This window comes from Amblyraja radiata, chromosome 25 (genome assembly GCF_010909765.2).
Source record: "Amblyraja radiata isolate CabotCenter1 chromosome 25, sAmbRad1.1.pri, whole genome shotgun sequence".
NCBI lineage: Eukaryota > Metazoa > Chordata > Chondrichthyes > Rajiformes > Rajidae > Amblyraja > Amblyraja radiata.
In genome coordinates this window covers 20,717,310-20,735,982 of record NC_045980.1, presented here as the reverse complement: position 1 = coordinate 20,735,982, position 18,673 = coordinate 20,717,310, and the positions used below count along the sequence as shown (strand labels likewise).

At 47.4% G+C, this 18,673-nt stretch overlaps 1 protein-coding gene across 1 annotated transcript in view; it reads left to right on the top strand.

The window, feature by feature from the left end:
- Window positions 1–7,491, top strand: part of mn1 (MN1 proto-oncogene, transcriptional regulator) — a 32,140-nt gene extending 24,649 nt beyond the window's left edge. The window contains 1 exon segment of the mRNA XM_033043373.1: window positions 6,581–7,491. Within this exon segment, the coding sequence (XP_032899264.1) occupies window positions 6,581–6,762 (182 nt within the window). The 3' untranslated portion in view covers window positions 6,763–7,491.
- Window positions 7,492–18,673: the final 11,182 nt, after the last annotated feature.

The window sequence follows — 18,673 nt, the reverse complement described above, 5'->3', positions numbered from 1 at the left end:
GGCACCATGGATGAGCCTTTGTTGCTTAATCCAGGCTGTGGTACCAGAGATAGACACAGAATGCTGGAGTAACTCAGCGGGACAGGCAGCATCTCTGGAGAGAAGGAATGGGTCTGTTGTCCCAGCGCCTCCTAGCAGTAAACACCACCACCAAGGATAGAAGCAGCAGGGTCCAGGAAGCATCATCGCTGTCATGTTTACCTTCACCCAGGCAGAAAGATATGAGTGGGACAAGCGGAATGGGAATGGGTAGAGTTGGATGAGGATAATGGTGGAGCAAATGTCCAAGGAGTGAAGATACTGGGGATGAGGGGTGAGCAAGGAAAATGTGGACTGTAGGGTGAATGTAGCAGGGATAGAGGAGAGCGTGAAGAGTGAGGATGTGTAGTGAGGATACTTGGGGTGCGGGTGCTGAGATGATGGAATGAATGGTGAGGGGAATGGTTAGGGATGAGAGAGAGCTGTTTAGTTTATTGTCACATGTACCGAGGTACAGTGAAAAGCTTTTGTTGCGTGCTAACCAGTCAGCGGAAAGACAATACCTGATTACAATCGAGCCACTTACAGTGTACAGATACATGATAAAGGAATAACGTTTAGTGCGAGGTAAAGCCAGTAAAGTCCGATCACAGGCAGTCCGATAGTGGTTCAGGACAGCTCCCTGGTTGTGGTTGGATGCTTTAGTTGCCCGATAACAGCTGGGAGGAAACTGTCCCTGAATCTGGTGGTGCGCGTTTTTACACTTCGCTATCTTTTGCCTGATGGGAGAGACAATAGACAATAGACAATGGGTGCAGGAGTAGGCCATTCGGCCCTTCGAGTCAGCACCGCCATTCAATGTGATCATGGCTGAGATGAGAGGAGAGGGAGTGGCCAGGGTGCGACTCGTCCTTGATTATGCTCAGAAGTCAGGTCTGTGGGCGCCAGGGGTGAGGAGACCTGGGGTGTGGGAACGAGGGGCAAGGAGAATTGTGGTGAAGGGGCAAGGAAGGAGGGACGATAGTGTTGAAGGAACTAGAGATGTGTGCACCAAAGGGAAGGAGCCAAGGGGGAAGGGACTGGTACTGAGGGAATTGGAAGGGTGAGGCAACAAGTGGGGGAGGACCTAGGGGTATGGGAATAAGCTGCAAAGGAGCAAGAAACGAGGGCACAAAAATCATTGGCACCACCTTGAAGATCCATCGGTGTAGACGTTAGGAATGAGGGGCTGAAGAAGCTGGATTCTATCTCCCAGGGTTTGAAAGCAGGAGGGTTGTCAGCAATTGTGGTGAGAGGACTACAGTTGTGGGAACTTCGGAGAAATGTCCCTGGGGCCATTGCTTAGATGTGGTGGAAGGAAGGAGTCGAGTTTGCCGTGGAAGCTGGAGCATTGAGGGGAGCTTGAGGAGGAGATGGGAAGAATGTGAAGGTTGAGGATAAATAGTGTAAGTAAATAGGCCCCTCTCGGTCATGACTGACCATGGGTGATGCATCCTGGTCGGATGCAAGGCTGGGCAATGTCATATGGAGGACAGGCTGTTGCCCATGCAGCACGCCCCCCCTCTCCACGTCGCTGATCGATCCAAAGGAACAGCAGGGTCGTTACAGTTTGGCACCACGCCGTCCCAGGAGCTGCCAGAGCGAGGTTGTAGACAACAACAAACTGCCTTAGCTGCTCCGACTCCAGATTTTCTTGAGGTTTACTCCTGGAGCCTTTTCCACGACTGGATATGGCCAGTGGAGGATTTAAATCAGAGTTTTCCCTCTCCTAGATGGACTGCCTTCCCAGGCTGACGAGCCCCATCTGCCCGAAATAGTGGGGGTGGGAGCGTCTACCTTCCCGTGCAGGTCTATAGCACCTGCCCACTGCCCTAAATAGTGTAGCCCACACACAATATCTAAAATAAACACTAGACTAGCGCTGAAGTTGGGTTGGACCACTAATAATGACAAAGGAAAGATAGACACAGAGTGCTGGAGTAACTCAGCGGGTCAGGCAGCATCTCTGAGAAAAAGGATGACCATTCTTTTTTTTCTCTCCAGAGATGCTGCCTGACCTGTTGAGTTATTCCAGAACATGGTAACTATCAATGACAAAAGAAACAGTGATTTAACCAGTATGATTTTTACACCAGAAACGGTGTTTATTTCTGGGCTTGTTCTGAATTTGTTGATACCACTTGATGTTCAATAACCCCCCCAAAACCCTGAGTTAGGGTCCAATTAACAACTAAGCTGCGTTCTTGGTTCTTGGTTTCTTGGTCCTCCAAAATATTCCAAATGGAATTTACACTGGAGGTGGTGGAGGGAGGACTTGAGCCAGAAGGGTTATTGGGAAGAAAGAGCTACTTTAAATTTAGTTGCATCTGGTTGGGTAGCTATAGTAGGGTGGAGATTATTCCATGCGTTGTGTTTGGGCAAAAGGTCTGAGTGCGGATGTGGGGTGTAAGGTTAGGATTGACTGCAGCAGTCTGTGGCAGTGGAATAGTTTGTGGACATCACTGCCCTAGATCAGCCAAGGTCGGCAGGGCAGGGTTCTAGTTGACGTTGAAACCTTCAGTCATCTTCTGCAGGAGAATAGAGCAAAGTCAGGAGACGAGGGGGGTGGAAAGGTGTTGAGGTGAAGCACAATAGATGTAAAACACGAAAGTGCTGGGGGGCAACTCTGTGGGTTATGCAGCATCTCTGGAGGGAATGGACAGATGAAGTTTTGGGTCTGAAGAAGGGTGTTGTGTCCATTCCCTCCGCAGCTGCTACCTGAGCCGCTGAGTTCCTCCAGCACCGTGCGTTTTGCTCCGGTACCCCAGATTCTGCTGTTGCTCGTGTCTCCTCTCTCGCCTTGGGTTGCGGCAAGCGCCAGTACCCCGTTTTGCATTCTCCCCGTATCCATTGATTCCGTTAGCCCCGAGCTGTATCTAACACTCTCTTGAACACATGTTGGCGTGGCGAGAGCAGGCCGCTGGGTTTTGGGGAGGGCAGGGGGAGAGTGGAAGCAGGAGCACGGCTCTGACGCGTCTGACTGCCCTCTTTGTGTTTTTTAGATGCCGTTCTCCACGAGGACAGCTGACACAATATTGCGATAAAGCAAAAACGTGTTACTTGTAGTCTGTAGCTGGGCAGTTGGCGTGCGCATGGGCTGAAACAAAAAAAACCTAAAGCTGTTCGAGGTGTTCAGCGCGACATCGGCGCGCGGGCGCGCGAAAAGGACCACGGTGCGTATTCCCTCCCAGCCGTGCTGTGCTGCTACCACTCCAGCTGAATATCCTTCAGTCACTTCACGGTGTGACAGGGCCAGGGCGATCCAGGGATGCTGAACAGATCAACCCTGTTCACCCTTGCACTGAGCCGGACTAACATGTGAGGCAGGACCACTGATTACTCGTGAGGTTTCACGTCCAGCTACAACGCTGCACTTTCTCGTCTGGTATGGGATAATGTTTTGTCCTGGGTTGCATTTCCAATCGATCACTTTCTCAGAATTCCGTCTAAGGGGTTTAAAAAAAAAACACGCGCAAAGTGCTGGAGGAACTCAGCAGGCCAGGCAACATGGATAACATAGAAAATAGGTGCAGGAGGAGGCCATTTGGCCCTTCGAGCCTGCACCACTGTGGAGGGACATGGACGGGTGAGGTTTTGAGTTGCGGCCCTCTTCCAGACCCTACCCGAAACTCTGTCCGTACATTCCCCTCCACAGATGCTGGTTGACTTGCTGAGTTCCTCCAGCACTTTGTTTTAGGTCCAAGATTCCAACATCTGCGGTTCCTTGTGTTGTCCTGGTGTTTCACAGTGGTGTGATAGTGGGGCAGGGTTCAGGGAGAAGTTTTCTTTTGCTCATGAGAGGGCATTCTGAGAAGGTGATGGATCAAGGAACTACAGAACATCAGTCAAGGCACTGGAGACAATTGGCTAGAGACTCCCTCCCCACACCCTCACTGCAGCCATGACCAGTGCACCAATATCTCCATTGAATTGAGACAACCTTGCCTGACAATAACACTCATTGTTTTCCCAGGAAGTGAGAACAGGGAACAGGACTAAAATCTAGTCCGTGTTTGAGTATAGGGTTATAGTCCGTGAATGGAGGTCCAAAAGTGCAGGGACCAGCTGAGGGCAACAGATAGTGTTGACGCCGTCAACCGTGGTGGGATGTGTTCTGGGGGTTTTGTCACATGGTGGTTCCACCTCACACCAAAGCCCACTTGACACAGCGTTTATGCACCAAACCAGCTTCCCTATCCAATGGCCTCTACCAAGCCAATTGGAAGGGGGATGCTTATTGTTACCCAGTTGAATGGTCCCCGGCCACCTGCCCAGTATTCTGTATGTCTTGAGGCTTTCTGTGCTCAAACATTGTCCAAGAAACCAAACCTGCATTCCCGGGCGCGTTGGGGCAATCCAGGGCAGCGGCAGCTGAGGCGAGAGGCAAGTGGCCTCCATATAGTCCTTTGGCTTTGCTAGGACTGTCCTTTGGTTATGTGATGTGGCGTACTGTACCTTGTTATTTTGACATCTTTCTATGTTTATTTAATCTAAATTTACCAAAGCTGCCTCGCCAAAGTGTGAGGTCAAAATAAGGTTGTCCTCAGTTTTGATTGTTCCATAGATGTTCTTGCACAGATTGAGTGACTGGGGCTAGTTCGTGATGGGCCTTCACTGGTGTAACTCTACTTCCTGATGTGACGCTGCCTCCGGCTGCACCTTGATGTCTGGTGCTGGCATCATTTGGGTGCCTTTGTCACCCAAAGCAAAGTTTTGAAACTTCTGATATGCTTGCTCCTCCGGTGATCTTGTGTGACTATGAATGGGAGAAGGGGACTTGTTATGTTAGTGAATGGTGACTGATGTTCCTGTTGTCTCTTCATGAGCTGACTGATTGTAGTCTGGGAGAATAGTTGGCTTCAAGGCCATATCATTCCTTTACGCATGTTTCTTAAAATGATATTAACTATGAAGCTTTCTGCCCCTCTGCCCAGTACGGCAGGGAGTGGGATTATATTATGTTCTGCTTGCTCGGAATGGCTCAAAGATATAAGCGGTGTCAGATTAAACAAGGTGCTGCCTCTTTCTTCTGCCCTTAAGTCGATGCCAGAATAATTCCAGACATAAGGAACTGCAGATGCTGCTTTACAAAAGCAGACAAGGTACTGGAGTGACTCAGCAGGTCAGGCAGCATCTCTGAAGAACATGGATAGCTGATGTTTTGGGTTGGGACCCTCTTCATACTCAAGAAGAAGGGTCCCAATCCAAAACATCACATACCCATGTGCTGCAGAGATGTTACCTGACCCACTGACTTACTCCAGCGCTTTGTGTCTCATTTTGCCTCAATAACCCTGGTCAGTTTTAGTTCTGAGCAAGTGTTTAAGAAGGAACTGCAGATGCTGGAAAATTGAAGGTACACAAAAATGCTAGAGAAACTCAGCGGGTGCAGCAGCATCTATGGAGCAAAGGAAAAAGGCAACGTTTCGGCCCGAAACGTTGCCTTTTTCCTTCGCTCCATAGATGCTGCTGCACCCGCTGAGTTTCTCCAGCATTTTTATGTACCTTAGTTCTGAGCTCCAGTTGGTGATAGGCAATGGGAGTTCATTCTTTTAACTCAGCATAATGTGCCTCGTGGAAATGACGCACGCTCAAATGCGAGCAGAAGCAGAGGGAATAGTGAATGGTTTACATTGTCCAACCTGAGTGGGGAGTGACAAGGGCCCCCAAAGGTGGTCTTTGCAACAGCCTAGGGAGTTGTAGTGGCGGGAGCAATGGACCAACTGCAGGGGGGGGAACATGTCCTTGTGGAAACCATTCTCAGGATGGTTGAAACTGAATGACAACCTACAGTTTTAAACGGTGAATAGATGTGAAATTCGCTGAAGAGGAGGCTTGACTCGGAACTAGACAGGAGGCACAAGGAACTGCAGATGTAGGAATGTTGAGCTAAAGCCACACAGTGCCGGAGTAAGTCAGCAACTCAGGCTGTATCTGCGGAGGACATAGAAACATAGAATATAGGTGCAGGAGTAAGCTATTCTGCCCTTTGATCCAGCACTTCCATTCAATATGATCATACCAGAATCAGTACCCCCATTCCTGCTTTTTTCCCCATATTCCTTGATTCCATTAGCCATAAGAGCTATATCTAACTGTCTTGAAAACATGGATAGGTGATCTTTCACATTGCCTGCTGAAGAAGGGTCCAGACCCAAACCATTATCTGTCCATCCCCTCCACAGATGCTGCCTGACCTGCTGAGTTCCTCCAGTACTTGGTGTTTTTTGGTTCAATCAGAAATATTCAGTCATTTTTAGATGTAGCTGTTGGTTCATTCACTAAGTAGATCAACGTCCGTGTGTTGTTACTCACAACCAAGAGAGGTTGACGGTGCCTCAGCCCACGTGTAATTCCAGGGCCTTTAATTTCTTGGTCAGAGTTTAGATCCTTCCGAAAGGGAGTCACAGGTGCAATTTTGGATCGATGAGGGCTTTACTTTAGGTTAAAAAGAGGAATAATCAGTTTGCAATATTTTTTTTTTGGAAAAAGAGAAAAAAACGAAAAATGAACCTTGAGCCAGAAAACTAAAACTTTTATTCTGTTTATTAACCCTTTCCAGCCCACGAGCCTTCACAGAACAAGGCTCCATCAGTGTCGGCTGACAGCCACTTGCAGTGCCTTTCAGTCCACTGCACAGACGACCTTACTGACTCTAAGGGCCGGAGCCCCATGCAAACTTGGAGATCTTTGCATTCGGACATCTCTAACCGATTCGGAACATTCGTGGCTGCTTTGACCTGAGCAGAGATGAATTTTCTTTTGATTTCTCTCGTTTATTTTCCTATTTGTTTCCCTCCCCGTGGCTGCCGCGGTGTGACAGACAGACAGACGGACTTCAAAAATAAATAGAAGTGATAGTCACGGGAGGATCTGTTGGCCGGCACTTCAGTCCGTGAGCCGCATCGGTGGCCTGGAAAGGGTTAATCCCGAGGCCGCGCCACACAGATTTTGGCCGCGGCTCTTGCTCGATTCCTGGCCCGTTTGGAATGCTGAATAAACACTGCAGAGACCAATCCCAAACTGAGCTGAACCGAATGTTTGTTTTTTGGAGTTGAACGACATTCTTCCCACTGGAATCCTTGCACTTATAACCTGATTTCTCCACCCCACCCCAGACTCCAGCCTTGCGGGTAACAACAAGGGCCTCGATGGCCAGTATTCCCCTATCATGTCCTCTACATTGGGAGTGTACAGTGCGTAATCCTGAATGAACAGACGGCTGGCATGGAGTTGTTACCTCAGCCACTGCGAGCTGCAGGAAACGGGTGCAGGCGACAGGCTGGGATGGTGGCTAGAGGCCCAGAGCTTTAATTTGCTGACTTGTGATGGTTTGTTGACAACTTCGGACAATAATGGTACAATTGGTGATGAAATCCCAGTGAATAGAAACTCGAGTGTTTTGCTGAACTGTTAGAATTAACTCATGTCTGGACCGTAAAAAAATAATAAAAAAAATAGAAATCAGCTGGCGGCCCCGGTGCTTGAGTCAATATATATTACACCGGTTTACACTCAATGTCGTGGTTCCCGAGCCAATCGCAGCTCAATAATGTCTCACTTTCTGCAGAAAAGGGAAATGCATTAAAGATTTTTATAATACCGCACTAATACATCTGCTGCTACCCATGACCCGTGTGGTTTTTGAAACTGTCTTTCTTTCACGTGGAGAGCATTTAAAATTCCTTCCTTCCGACCGACAGTGAGCAGAGCGTCAAGGTTTCAGGATGAATGAACATTCTCCCTCCCAGGGCCTGTAGGCTCAATGACACCCACCAACTCGCTCCCTCCCATTCCCCAACGCACCGTCGCCTTCTGTCACGGGCCAGAGTTTGGGCACAAAGCTGCCCTGATCGCAGGGAACGATTGAATGGGCGCAGGTCAGATTTAGGTCTTGGGGCTCAAGGAATCAAGGGATATGAGGAAAAAGCAGGAACGGGGTACTGATTTTCGAAGATCAGCCATGATCATATTGAATGGTGGTGCTGGCTCAAAGGGCCGAATGGCCTATTCCTGCACCTATTTTTATATGTTTCTCGGTCTTACCTGTTCCCTACATCCTATCAGCATGGAAGGGACCATGGGAACGTCAGGGGCCCAACTATGCAGGGAGGAAGGAAAAAGCCATTATCCATGCCAAAATATAGGCATTCTGGGCTAGACCCATTTGCATGCATTTGGCCCATAGCCATTAAACCTTTCCTCTCCATATATTTGTCCATGTTCTTCCTACCTACTCCCTCATCTCTGCTGCCCTCATGGTCTGTTTCTCTTGTGAGGAGTGTCCCATCCCCTAGCTCTGTGTGGCTAGCTGAAGCCCAGTCACACCTCACTCTGAGAGCACGTCTCCTTGCCCAGGGAATGAACGTTGAAGGAAATGCAAGTCCTGACTGGATGGCAGGTCATGTTTCATATCCCTCGCATCCTCTCCAATTTGAAAGTACTTCAGGAAGACTAAACCCGAGGTCAGAAAGACTTGTGGTACATTGACAGTGAGGGCGATAGCCTGTGTCCCTCCACATCATTCTTCACAGCATTGTAGCACAGATGCTTGTAGGGTTCACATGGGGAAGCATCATGGCAGCCGAGGGGGACTTGCTATAATCTGATAATCCCACTCCAAGATGTGTGTCCAGGATTCACTGGGTATCAGATGACAAATGTCCACCTGGCCCAACGCCAGCAGAACCCAAGCCCCAACCCGTACTACAATTTTCCTTGAACTTTATCCCCTTTGATCTCTTGATTTCCCTTCTATATCTCTATGTCTCCCTCTCCCCTGACTCTCGGCCTGAAGAAGGGTCTCGGCCTGAAACGTCACCCATTCCTCACCAGAGATGCTGCCTGTCCCTCTGAGTTACTCCACCATTTTGTGACTACCTCCAGTCCAGAGTTCATTTGAGACTGCTGTTTGAGATGTGAAGCCAGGGGGTTTGATGATGTTCAATGCTTGGTATGAGACGTCATGAGGTGAAGCTTCTGCAATGGTACTGAGCGGACTCCAGCCAATGCAGGTATCCACTTTCAGCTGCTGGTTTAACCCCCTCCGCCGTCATTAGCCAGGAGTGCAAACGAGATGGCTATCGAAGGCTGCGGGTGGAATGTCTGAGACAGGGTGCTGGAATTCCAACGCTGGTCGAACCAATGAGTTGGGAGTGCTGAGCCATATGCATCCAGTTGTCCAGCTTCCGTTGCTGATTTGTCCAGGGATGACTGTGGTCAGCCGGGCACTAGAATAGAGTCCCTGCGGTTGTCCATAATGGTGAGAGAAAGGAGAGGAGCCCCACTCATGTCCCAGCTGGGAAAGGTATGTGCAGTCACTGATGTGGCATCTCACTAAGCTCTGACGTTCCCCTTTATCATGTACCTGGGTGCAGAGGAGAAAATTGGGGAAGGGTCGAACCTCCTGATCACTGCAAGGTTTCTCCATTGTTAAATAGTCTGTGCGTGTTGGAAGGTGCTGGATGCTAACTTACCTGGGACAGGCACAACATCCCCCATAGTTGCTCCCCCATGGTCTGTTTTACTCAATGCCTTGGTTATGGACAGTAGTCCGAGCTTGGGCTCAACTTGTCCACGCTGACCATGTTAGCATTCTGGGCTAGTCCCATTTACCTGTCCCATAGCTCTCTAAACCTTTCCTATCCATATATTTGTCAAAATGTCTTAAAAGTTATAATTGTATCCACTTCTATAGCTTCCTCTGGCAGTTCATTCCAGGTACACACTGCACTCTGAGTGACAAAGTTGCCCCTGAGATCCCTCTTAACTTCTAACCTTAAGCCTTTGCTCTCCAGTGTTAGAATCCTCTACCCTGGGAAAAAGACTGTGAATACTAACTTCATTCATGCTCCTCATGATCTTGTACCCCTCCATAAGGTCACTCCTCAGCCTACGCTCCAAAGAAAATCATCCCAGTCTACCCACCCTCTCTCTATAACTCAAGCCCGCAAGTCCAGGTAACTTCCTTGTGAATCTCCTCTGGTGAATTTCCCCAAATCTGCATCTTTTCAACTTAATAAAATCCTTTCCATAGCTGGGTGACCAGTACTGCACAAAGTATTTACTCCCCATGTGGTCTCACTAACGACTTGTGGAGATGTATCATCATGTCACAACTTTTGTACTCAATACCGTTCTAAGCCAAGGCAAGCATGCCTAACGCCTTCTTCACCACAGTCCTCTCCCGCAATGGGCTGACATCATCTTCTCGCCCTGACAGGCCCTGAGGTCTCTCATAAATCTCTCCCCTCTCACTTTGTGCCTACGCCCTTTAGTTTTAGACAATAGACAATAGGTGCAGGAGTAAGCCCTTCAATCCAGCACCGCCATTCAATGTGATCATGGCTGATCATCCCCAATCAGTACCCCGTTCCTGCCTTCGCCCCATATCCCCTGACTCCGCTATCTTTAAGAGCCCTTTCTGGCTCTCTCTTGAAAGTATCCAGAGAACCGGCCTCCACCGCCCTCTGAGGCAGAGAATTCTGCACTCACAACTCTCTGTGTGAAAAAGTGTTTCCTCATCTCCGTTCTAAATGGCTTACCCCTTATTCTTAAACTGTGGCCCCTGGTTCTGGATTCCCCCAACATCGGGAACATGTTTCCTGCCTCTAGTGTGTCCAAGCCCTTAATAATCCTAGATACACAAAAAAAGCTGGAGAAACTCAGTGGGTGCAGCAGCATCTATGGAGCGAAGGAATTAGGCAACGTTTCGGGCCGAAAACCTTAATAATCCTATATGTTTCGATAAGATCCCCTCTCATCTTTCACAATTCCAGAGTATACAAGGGTAAATAATCCTTTACCCTTGGGAAAAGACTGTGACCATTCACTGTATCCATGATCAACCTTGATCTTGCAGACTTCAATAAGCTCACACCTCAGCCTCCTCCGCTCCAAAGAAAAAAGCCCCAGCCCATCCAACCTCTGCTTACATCGCATGTCCACAAGCACACAAGCCCAGGCAACATCCTGGTGGAGTGGTTTTTTTAATAATTTGAGACAAGAGCATTTCTGATGCTCGGAGTAAGGTTTCAGTAGCTGGGTACCTCAATCTGTTTTATCTAAAGATTTAGAATTTTTGAGTTAATATTTTATCTTTCCTCTCCAACTAGTATTTAGTGGTTCAACTCAAGTCCATTGTTGAAACAACAGGGTCATGAATTAAAGTGGGAAGTGCTGGAAATGTTGAGCAGGTCAGGCAGTGACTGTGAAGGGAGAATCAGCATTAATGTTTGCAGCTGATATCCATTTTATTAATGTGACCTCTTCCAACGTCCCGATCTGCTGAATATGTTCACCATTGCTTGTTTAACATTTATATTTCATATTTCTACCATCTTGCTTCTTAATCTTCCCTTGAAAGTTAAAGGCAGTTCAGAGCTATGCTGGTACAGGGCGGGTTTAGATCAACTTTCAAAATAAATGCTCAGAATCACAGCCTGTTTTGTGACCTCCTTCCATCTTCCATTCTGAAAGGGGTGAAGTCATTCACACTGAAACCTATTCTTTTCTGAATTATTTCCCACACTTTGTTTGTAGCACTGAAACAATGTATTTAGGAAACGTTCCCAGAGGCCGGTTGGAGAGGGCATTTATATGGAAAGCCATGAACCTCAGCTCAGGAACTTGTTCGGCTTTCTCTGTTCTCAGGGAAACCCTTTCATTGTCAGACCTGACCTGTTTTGAAGCAATGTGCAATTTGGATTAGAGGTGACTTTGTATTAGAGGTGATTTTACACCAAGACATTTAATCTCCTTTGAACGACTATAGGTTTAAGGTTTAAGGTGAAGGGGGAAAGATTTAATAGGAACCCGAGGGGTAACTTTTTTACACAAAGGGTGGTGCATGTATGGAACGAGCTGCCGGATGAGGTAGTTAAGGCAGGTACTATCGCAGTGTTTAAGAAATATTTAGACAGGTACATGGATAGGATAGGTTTAGAGCGATATGGGCCAAAACGCAGGCAGGTGGGACTGGACATGTTGGTTGGTGTGGGCCTGTTTCCACGCTGTTTGACTCTATGACACTGTCTGCACAAAACACTGACCTGATCAGCAGCAAGACAACCCATGCATGGATTATATTCCTGCATTGCAGTGGGTGCTATCAATGCAACCATGCAGTGGTGGGAAACAGCCTGCAAACTATACTGTTTCAGAGTGGGTTTGGAAATATCTGGGGTCTGGAGGTTGTTGCCACTTCCTATCACCCATCAGCACCTTGATGAACTCGGTGACGAGCCTCCCATCACCTTTCCAGCCTTTATACCAGTAAATAATCGGCCAAAAACATAAAGACACAAAGTGCCGGAGTAACTGAGTGGGCCAGTCAGCATCTCTGGAGAACGTGCTAGTCTAAAGGACCATAGTGTCGATTTTGCTTGAAATTGTGAATCGAGGAAGGGCCCGAGATTTGACTTGCAGGATAGGACAATGAAGGCACTTGTAATTCACCCGGCCAGACACTCACATCTACAGACATCGCAATACTGACTATTCACACCATCACCCACGCGATTTCAAAACTTGCCCCACTGTGTGCAAGCCAGCTCAAGCAAAGTCAGACTATGGCATGACTGCTGAACCCATGCGCCCGGTAACATCCTTAACCCTATGTAAGCGTATTCCATAATCACATCCTTCTGGCCAGCTCTATCAAAATCAAACAGCATGATAAAGAAGGGTCCCGATCCAAAACATCGCCCATCCATGTTCTCCAGAGATGCTGCCTGACCCGCTGAGTTACTCCAGCACTTTGTGTCTTTTTTTTGTAAACCAGCATTTACCATTCCTTGTTTCTGCAGGTAACATTTCAAGTCGGGACCCTTCAATCTGAAGAAGGGTCCCAAACTAAAGCATCACCTATCCACGTTCTCCAGAGATGCTGTCTGACCTGCTGAGTTACTCCAGCACAATGTGTCTTTTTTGTTGTTGTAAACCAGCACCTGCAGTTCCTTGTTTCTACATGATAAAACAGTTTGGCCAAACTATATATATAATTATTAAAGTAAAGATTCCTCAGCTCACTCAACTCAAATACTTTATTTTTGGTTAATGGATTCTTAAATTTGGATTCTTAATCTTAGAAGATGTATAAATGAAATGAGTGCCTTATTTAGCTCACAGCATGTGGGCCCATGGTCAGTGTGATGGTGTTTTGTTGCGTTGTGGAGTATATTCCCAATGGCAGCTGCCTTGCTTGGTTAGATGCAGGTAACTGTAGCAAAGTGTTGCAGTGCATCTGGTGACTTCGACCAAGAGTTAGAAGTTACCTGCTGTACAATCCATCTCAGCGTCACTCTTCTCACACGCTCATTAAGGTCAATCATCCCACACTTGACACCTTGCAGTGTGGTCCAATTGTGTAAGTTAACAGCATAATCATTGCTGCAATTTGTACCGTGGCACCTCCCTTCCTGTGGTTTTGTTCATTCTATAAGTGATGGTTCAATTGTACCTAGCTGAGATTCAACCCAGTAATCAGCAGGAGCAGTGACGTTTTATAACGATTGGATATATCTGAAGAAGGGTCTCGACCTGAAACGTCGCCTATTCTCCTTTTCTCCAGAGATGCTGCCTGACCCGCCGAGTCGCTCCAGCATTTTGTGTCTGTCTTTGGATACTTCGCAACGTTTGCGAGCCTTGCGGTGGTTTATTGAAGTGTTGAGTTCAGTTCTGGTCGCACGTGACATCAAATTATCGAGCAATCCGTCACAACCCTTCAACCCCCATCTCTTCTCCATTGGCACAAATGTATTGATTGTTCGAGTAAAATTCCCAATGCTCTTGTGCACATTTTTATTCATCTCTGCTGACTTTCCATCCGCTGTGAACCCTACACCTCTCTTCCCCTCCTGACCTCAGCAATCTCTGTCACGCCCATCCACGAGGTCCACACTCTCACACAGGGCTAGTGATCAGCACCTCCTCCCTCCATTAACCATGCTTGGTGACTCTCTCGCTCCCTCTGTGATTTATTCCAGACACCTCCTTTCCATCCTTCAACCCTCCTAGATTCCTCTTGTTTGTGTTCCAATAAAACGTCTTGCTGGGGCCCCAGGCTTGACACTTAACCTATCCGTGGATCCCTCCCAACCCCCCCCCCCCCCCACCCCACCACACTGTGAGGAGTGTATGTTGTTCTGCACTCATGCACCAACTCTTCAGAGCAACTAATCCTGAGGTCACTTTCAGATTCAGATTCAGATTCAAACGTTATTGTCATTGTGCAGTGTACAGTACAGAGACAACGAAATGCAGTTAGTATCTCCCCAGAAGAGCGAACATAGAATAATGAGCAATGAATATTCAAAGCTTCACGGTTTGTATTTTGGTTTCAGTACCTGCCACGGTTTCGTCATTGTCAATGCTGAGACTGCCCAGGCCCTAGTCCTGGTGTTTATTATTGCCACATGCACCGAGATACAACAAACTCACAACCCTTGAGTCTTTGAACAAAGAGGGACCTGGCATGGGGGGGTGTTGAGACCAAAGGGGGTCCCAGCGTAGGAGGGCCACTAGGAACAAAGATGGACCATTGGGGGCTATAATGAATACTTTGTAACTTTGTCACGTCACATGTGATAATAAAGTATCAATCAATCAATTATTGCCTGCCCATCCGGGCTGAGATCCAAACAGGGAGTTAGGAGGTGAATGGACATAGGGTGTAACCCACCGCAGAGCCGACTGTCATCAGGGAAAGACCCTCATCCCCTCTACCCATGCAAAGAACAACTTGGTGCCAGGTCTGAAAGAAACAATACACTGCTTTTCATCTGCCATGGAGAATTTGGACAGGGTTGATCAGGTAATGTTAGAATTGTGGCTCATTTAAATGATTCTCTGGTTAATAATGTGGACTGCAAGAGTAGCAGAACAGAAAGGGGGATGAATGATTGGCGTGGACTGAAGGGGCCCGTTTCCACCCTGTATCTTTCAGCTTCAACTTTAGCTATAGTCGCTGGGACTCCACTATACCAAGGACCCATTCTCTTTTGGTCAGCAAGAGTGTCCATTCAAATATCAGGGTGAGGTGGGACCCACCACAATCGGCAGGTTGCGGATATAACAGCGTGAGCTGTTCGCGTCTTGCTGAGCGCTTTGACAAATCCTGCTCTTGGAGTTTTGTGTTGGCCTCTGTCCCTCACACAATGCTGCTTTAGTCGCTGTTAACTGACGGCAGCAGTTCCCACGGCTTTAGTCAGTGTTCTGTCTTTGCTCAGTGCAGCAGGACTTGGTTTTGGAACCATGAAGAAAATGAAAGGTCTGGACCATGTACAGTCGGTGTATCTGCCCCCTGCCCATACTCGTACCTGATGCATTCGTATGTCTAATGCCACACAAGACAATAAGTAAAATCTACTGCCAGCGACGACTCTTGTCTAATCTGCTGCATCTCTCTGTGCTTACCGCAGGTGGCAGGTGACCCCCCCCTCCCCCTGTGTACCTGTTGCTGGGTGAGTTTCAAAAATGACCACTCTTCATCTGACTCAACAAGTGAACGTGCTTCTCATTTTTTTTGCAGCAGCAGCACAACAACAACAAAAATAATATATTTGATTACGAACACAATACAAAATCCAAAAAAAACTCAAAACCGTGGTGACCAAATTACCAAATTATCCAGACACTAAATTCCAAACAACCATGTTACAAATATACTAAATAACTACTATACAACCATGTCCCTCTCTAACACCACCCGGGCGTGGACGTAACCCCGGTAAAGGGGCAAGCAGGGGATTTATCGCCAGCGGTCAGTGAAGGCACCTGGCACGTGTGGCATGCTAGCATCAGCTGAGCTGAGAAGGGGACAATCCGACATGTATTTGCCACTGTAAGCATGTTGGGCTATCTGGTCATGCTGACGTCATCAGTCAAATGTCACGAGTGTTTAATTGCCATATGTACCGACAACGGAACAATGACGTTTCTACTTGCTGCAGCTCAACGAGCCTGTAAACATGATGACACACAGATCAAATCAAGAGAGTTTATTGTCATGTGTCCCAGATAGGACAATGAAATTCTTGCTTGCTGCAGCACAACAGAATATAGTAAGCATAAATACAGAACAGTTCAGTGTGTCTATATGGCATAGACCATATACATACACATAAATAAACAGGTAAAGTGCAATAGGCTGTTATAGTTCAGAGTTTGTTTGATGGTGAGTTTAATAGCCTGACGGCTGTGGGGAAGAAGCTGTTCATGAACCTGGATGTACCAGATTTCAGGCTCCTGTACCTTCAACCTGATGGCAGCGGAGAGATGAGTGTGTGGCCAGGATGGTGTGGGTCCTTGATGATGCTGGCAGCAATACACAATAATCAATAATGCAATAGATTAATAATCAGTAATACCAGGTAATCATACTGGGCAAAACTACGGTCCATAGTGCAACAAAATATAGAGTCCGTAGAACATCTCAGTTGTTGAGGTAGTGGTCAGTGTTGTGCTGTGTTCAAGAGTCTGATGGTTGTTGGGAAGAAACTGTTCCTGAACTTGGAGGTCACGGTTTTCAGGCTCCTGTACCTTCTTCCCGATGGTCGTAGCGAGATGAGAGTGGCGTGGGTCTACGACGTTGGCTGCCTTTGTGACACGGCGCCTCCTGTTGATCATGCTGTGCGCAGTTTGCTGGCATTGACGGCACTTTGAAATAACTATATTGTGACGTCGTGAAATGGAAGTGAAAGTCACTATATAAATGCAAGACGAGAACAAAGCAAGACTGACTACAGATGATCAAGTAAGTGTGGAGCCCACAATGGCCCGTTACTAGTTCTTACTAGTTCCACTGCTCGCGTCCTCGTATCCCTTCGTTATCACCTCTTCCCCTGCCAACAATGAACCATTATGAGCTCCACCCTTCCTTTGTCATCTGTTGTGGTCCTGCTTTGTTCTGGTCTTCCCTAACCTCCCCTCTACTTTCAGTCTGAGGAAGGGTCCCGTCCTGAATTCCACAGATTCACCACCCTCTAACTGAATGCATTTCTCCTCATCTCCTTTAATTCTGAGGCTATGACCTCGAGTCCCAGACTCTCCCACTAGTGGAAACATCCTCTTCACATCCACTCTATCCAAGCCTTTCACTTTCATTGTACTTAGGCAAGGTATTATCTGATCTGTTTGGACACCATGCAAAGCAAAGCTTTTCAATGTATCTCGGTACACGTGGCAATAATAATCCCAAACCTAACCATTACCCTGAGAGCTCTTGCTTCATTTGTGAGCTTGGACATCCTTTTTCTCCTGAGGTGCTGCCTGACCCACTGAGTTACTCCAGCACTTTGTGTCCATCTTCGGTATACACCAGCATCTGCAGTTCCTACCAACATGTGCTGCAAATGCAAGAGTTTATTTTCCGAAGCAATATTGGCGTGCGGCCATCCTTTTGAATATTGATAAAAAATGCTGGAGTGACTCAGCAGGACAGGCAGCATCCCCAGATCGAAGGAATGAGTGATGGTTTGGGGTCGAGACACTTCTTCAGAAGAGGACGGTCCGTTTTTTGTCCGGATGAAGGTTCAGGTGACATTCCCCCTTGAACTTGGTCAGAGATCTTGACGTTGAGGAGAAGGGTCTCGACCCAAAACGTCACCCATTCCTTCTCTCCAGAGCAGCCTTGTCCCGCTGAGTTACTCCAGCTTTGTGTGTCTATCTGAGATCTTGACGTTGTTGGCTTCAGAGCCCACTGCCTGCCCACAGCGTTCAGTGCGTCTGCCTGCAACTCTGCCGAGCACACTGTCTTTTGTGTGTGAGAAACCATTGTTCAAACAGCGTGCTGTGTTTATTGCAGAGGGAGGAAGCTAGGTGACAGGATAAAGGGTTGGGAGTGGGCAGCAGAACTGGGAGCCCTGACCCAGTGAATCGGGAGCCACAGTTAAATAATGATCAACTCACTGATCACTTGAATCGCTAGAGAAATACCAGCCGGGAGATTTTCGCCAACGCTTTGCTGTTACATTTAGGCAGCGACCCTCTATGTTTGTCGCATTTGTATTGGATTTGGCTACAGTCCATGTCAAGAGAGTCAAGAGTCCAGAGTGTTTAATTGTCATGTGTATTGGTGGCACAGCAATTAAATTCTTACTTGCGAAGGTAGACAAAATGCTGGAGTAACTCAACGGGACAGGCAGCATCTCTGGAGAGAAGGAATGGGTGATGTTTCGGGTCGACACCCTTCTTCAGACTGATGTCAGGGGAGAGGGAGATACATAGATAAGGAAGTGTAAGATGTGAAAATAGGGCAAATGGAATGGAGATCAATGAAAATGTAGAATAGATCATCGTTAGGTGGGAGAAGAGGTAGAACCGATCATCGGACTTGCTGCTGCTTTACAGGCCCATGAACACAATAACACACAGGTAAATGTATAATAATTATTGATACAATAAATTAATAATCGGTAATACAAGGTGACCAGACCATAACAATGCTAAACTGATATCCACGATGCAAACAAAACACAGTGCATCGTAGATCAGAGTTGCTGAAGCAGTGATTAGTACTTTTGCGCAGTATTCAAGAGCCTAATGGTTGCTGGGGAGAGGGTATTCTTGAACCTGGAGGTCACAGTTTTCAGGCTCCTGTACCTTCTTCCTGATGGTAGTAGCAAGATGAGCTAGGGTGCGGCACGGTGGCGTAGCA